This window comes from Octodon degus, unplaced genomic scaffold (genome assembly GCF_000260255.1).
Source record: "Octodon degus isolate 3935 unplaced genomic scaffold, OctDeg1.0 scaffold00113, whole genome shotgun sequence".
In the NCBI taxonomy this organism is placed as follows: Eukaryota; Metazoa; Chordata; class Mammalia; order Rodentia; family Octodontidae; genus Octodon; species Octodon degus.
Window position 1 is genome coordinate 6,240,953 of NW_004524689.1, and position 4,025 is coordinate 6,244,977.

Sequence of the window (4,025 nt, forward strand, 5' to 3'; positions counted from 1 at the left end):
AAAAAAAAAAAAAGAAAGAAATGAAGGCCCAGCTAGAAACCCTAGGAAAGCAATGTACATTTTATTGGCTACCAGTGGAAAACTGAGCCATAGGGAAGAAGAAATGTAACCGACCTGAAGAACCTCTTTGCTGGCATAAGCAGCTTCTTGTACAGCCACTTTAGGATTTTCTGGGTTCATTTAATTAAAAAAAAAAGTTAACTTTTAAGCACACTGATGAAGTTATGGAGAAATTATGACTCGTGTGTTTCTGGTAGAAATGTGTGATAATGCCTATGGGAAGCAGGATGGCAGTTTCTCACACAGTTACACAGAATGACCACGTGATCAAGCAATCCTGCTTCTCAAGAGTTAAAAGCAGGGATTCAAACAAGTACTGTGTTCGTACACCCAAGCTCATAGCAATGTTGCATGCCAGCCAGGATTTGGAAGCAACTCAGGTATCTGCTGATGGATGAATAGATAAAGAATGGGTAGTGGGTGGCTGGGCTAAACTGCAGTGGAATGTCGTTTCCACCCTTGAAACAAGGACATTTGGCTGTGCTTCTGCTGGCTTCTGGTGATTAGGACAGGCGAATGCAGAGGTGGCCACTAGAGTGGTGGTGCCAAGGGCCCACGAGAGTGCTACGTGGGATGTTTCCTGCTGGAGAACAAGAGGCTTGGTGGCAGATGGTGGTGCCAGTTACACAGCAGTGCCCCGTACCTGAAGTACACACCTGTGCCTGCGCCAGTGGTGGCGCACACCGGCAGTTCCCACACTCCGGAGCCTGAGGCAAGAAGATCAGAAATTCAGGGCCAGCCTGGGTTACAGAGAATATTGCAGGCCAGCCTGCCCTGGCTTCCAAAAAAGGTTTAAGCGGCAAACTTTAGGCCATGCAAAAAGTTAGACAAGTGAGTCACAGCCTTACCTTTGGATTTGAGATGCCAAGCTTTGGGTTTAAGTAACTTGGAACCATTGTAGGCTTTTGTATTCCTTATTTCTCTGTTTCGGAAGAAATGGCATCCAAGGGCCAGCCAGATAGCTTAGTGGACTAAAGCGCCTGCTTAGGCGGAGCACAGTGGCTGGGATCTGACCCGCTGTGCTCCTGAGCTGGCCCCACCCCAGGGCGTGCTGAGACAGTGACTGAGACTGGGTGTGGTGGCACGCACCTGTAATCCCAGCACTTGAGAGGATGAAAACTGGAGAATCACTGTGGGGTCCGATCTACATAGTGAGACCCTGTACTAATATGACAAATGGCATCCAAAGAAATCAGCGAGCCCATTTCTCATCGAATCTTTATGATTGAGGACATTATGGTGCTAGTTACTCCTCCTGCCTTACTAGGATTGCAAGTTGAAGACAGACCCTGAGTATCTTACTTCTATCAGAAGGAAGGAAAAGGCTTGGTGAAATGTGTCTAGTGAGTGGGTTCACAGCCTTTCCTCTTGCAGTGAAGCGGTATTCTGCAGCCCTCAGGGCATGTGCTGTCGTGGGATCGGGTAGAGTCTGGGGTCCCTTAAATGTCGTGTCTCAAGAAGCTCACCCAAAGACATCTCTTTCTTCTTGTGGGGCATAGGCCTTGCTCAGGGACTTAAAGGTGTATCTTCTCTTATTCAGGTCGATCCTGGAGAAGGAGGGACCAAAGTCGCTTTTTAGAGGCTTGGGTCCAAACTTGGTTGGAGTTGCACCCTCAAGGTAAGCTTGAGCCTGCAGGGCAGCGCGGGGTCTCTGTTTCTTTGAGTCCTGTCTAGTGTATTAGAAAAGGAGATTCTGGCTATTTTATTAAGGATGAAAATGAATCTGCTGCCTGAATCCACATTTGCTGCCCCAAGTATGGTATGTGGTTGGCACCCGGTGCGGCGTGGGCATGTGTGCAAGCAGGCTCGGGACACTGCCACCCCTGCACCTACCGGGTACACCTGGCAACACTGAGCCAATTATTTTAAAGGCTGCCACGTTTCACTGTCTGTAAAACAACGTCCTTGTTTTGTTTTATAAGCCTTGATTCTTTTTAAAGCCTGTTTAGATATGTAGAGCCAAATTGTCCAAGTATAGTAGCTGCTGGTCATTTGCACCTGTTTTTTGGAAAATTTAAATTAATAAAAATTAAACATTTGCTTCCTCAGTCTCACTGGCCACATTTGAGTTACTTAATATTCCCCTGGAGCTGGTGGCTGTGCATTGGAGCTCGTAGATCTGGTGACAGCCTGCCCGCCTGTGCGGGAAGTGCTAGGATGGGGCAGCACTTCTGCAAATAGGATGTGTCCGGGCAGGCGAGCAGGAAGGATGGTTGTATAGACAGAAGCACTGAAAAGTATCAACTGTGATCAGAAAGGACTTTGGACGTTTCAGAGTTACTTTGCTTGTTGGGGACACACGGAGGCAGAGCAACAGGAAAGTCCCTGGCTGTTCCCAGCAGGTTAAGCAGAGGGAACTTGACTCTAAATTATCCTGCCGATGGAGACTGGCCCTTCTGTGGAATCCATTATTTCTCTAATGTGGATTTCTTTTTTGTTGTTGTTTTGCTTTCTATTTTTTTGAGACAGTCTCACTGTGTGGCAGGATCATCACAGGTGCAATCTCCAGCTTATTTCTGATTTCTTAAAAAGCTTAGGGGACACACTAGCACCTGTGACTCCATTGTTTTGGTCTGGTCCATTGGGACCTAGGACAGGAGCTTGGTGTAGAACAAAGGCCTTTTTCCGGTGGGGTCCATAGCCGTCCTGCTCCTGTGATGAGCAGGGAAGCCTGCAATAGCTCCTTCAGCCCAGCAGTGAAGAAGATCCTTTGCCACTGGCAGCTGGGAACTCAGGACAGCCCCAGCGGGTGGGAGGACAGGGGTGCCGGAGCCCTTCATGCTGGCTGCTGTGAGCCCAAGTCCTCAGAAACAGTTCAGATGATATGACTGTTCGGTGGCAGGCAGCACAGATGTGAGGCATCTTAGAAATCTACAGGTCCTGAAGTCCAGTACATGTCAGCGCCTAAAGGAGCAGCACTTACCTGGAACGAAGACTCTTAAGGGGACAGTGCCCAGACCTCAGTTTCCTCAGTTCCGCTGGACTGGTCTGTGACCACTGACTAGTTTGTGCGTGGGTGACTAGCGCTTGCTGACAGTGTCATGGAAGGTGTGGGTGTCGGCGCCAGGAGGCCATGCGTGGTTCTGTGCGGTCTTTCCCCACACTGCCCGCTCTCTCCTAGTCTCTTAGGGGTTGTGGAGGGATGGATGGATATGACGCGGCCACGGTGATTCCCTCATAGCCGTCTCTCTTTGTTCTAACAGGGCTGTGTACTTTGCATGTTACTCCAAAGCCAAAGAGCAATTTAATGGCATTTTCGTGCCTAACAGCAATACTGTGCATATTTTCTCCGCTGGTTCTGCAGGTATGTTACCCGCTTCCCAGAGCACGCTTTGCTCTTTCTGCCAGGCATTAGCTATTGGCTCCCTGCTTCTTTTTCACCTAAAACCATTTTTCAAAAGCTTTGTTAGAAATGATACAATGGAAGTATTCAAGCAGTTTGTAACTTGGTTTCATTTTCTCTGATCACGAAAACTTTTTACTCTCCCTACTAATTTATGTATCCTGCATGCTACCAGGCAGCATTGTGCTTGTTTTGTTTTGTTCTGTTTGAGACAAGCTGACTTTGAACTCACTGTGTAGCCCAGGCTGGCCTCAAATTCATGGCAGTCTTCCTGCCTCAGGCCTCTGGAGTGCTGGGATTACAAGCGTGCACCACCACACCTGGCATAGGGTTGTGCTTCTTTTAAAAGAATAGTAAGGGCCAGGGATATAGCTCAGCTGCTCAGCCTGTCTGGCAAGTGTGAGGTCATTCAATTCCTGATATTAAAAATAAATAATTTAAAAAGATATTGGGGCTGGTGAGATGGCTCAGTGGTCTAGAGCACCTACTTGGAACAAGCTTAGCAAAGCACAGGGACCGCGGTTCGATCCCCCAGCACCACATGCCAGGCAGCCCCGCCCCCTGGTGGGCTGAGCTGGCCACACACACACACACACACACACAAATAAATAAATAAATTTTT

At 48.3% G+C, this 4,025-nt stretch overlaps 1 protein-coding gene across 1 annotated transcript in view; it reads left to right on the plus strand.

Moving 5' to 3' along the window:
• Positions 1–4,025, plus strand: part of Slc25a33 (solute carrier family 25 member 33) — a 33,427-nt gene that overhangs the window by 20,623 nt on the left and 8,779 nt on the right. Inside the window, exons 3-4 of the mRNA XM_004639726.2 lie at positions 1,601–1,678; positions 3,264–3,364. Of these exons, the coding sequence (XP_004639783.1) occupies positions 1,601–1,678; positions 3,264–3,364 (179 nt within the window). The remainder of the gene's footprint in view (positions 1–1,600; positions 1,679–3,263; positions 3,365–4,025) is intronic.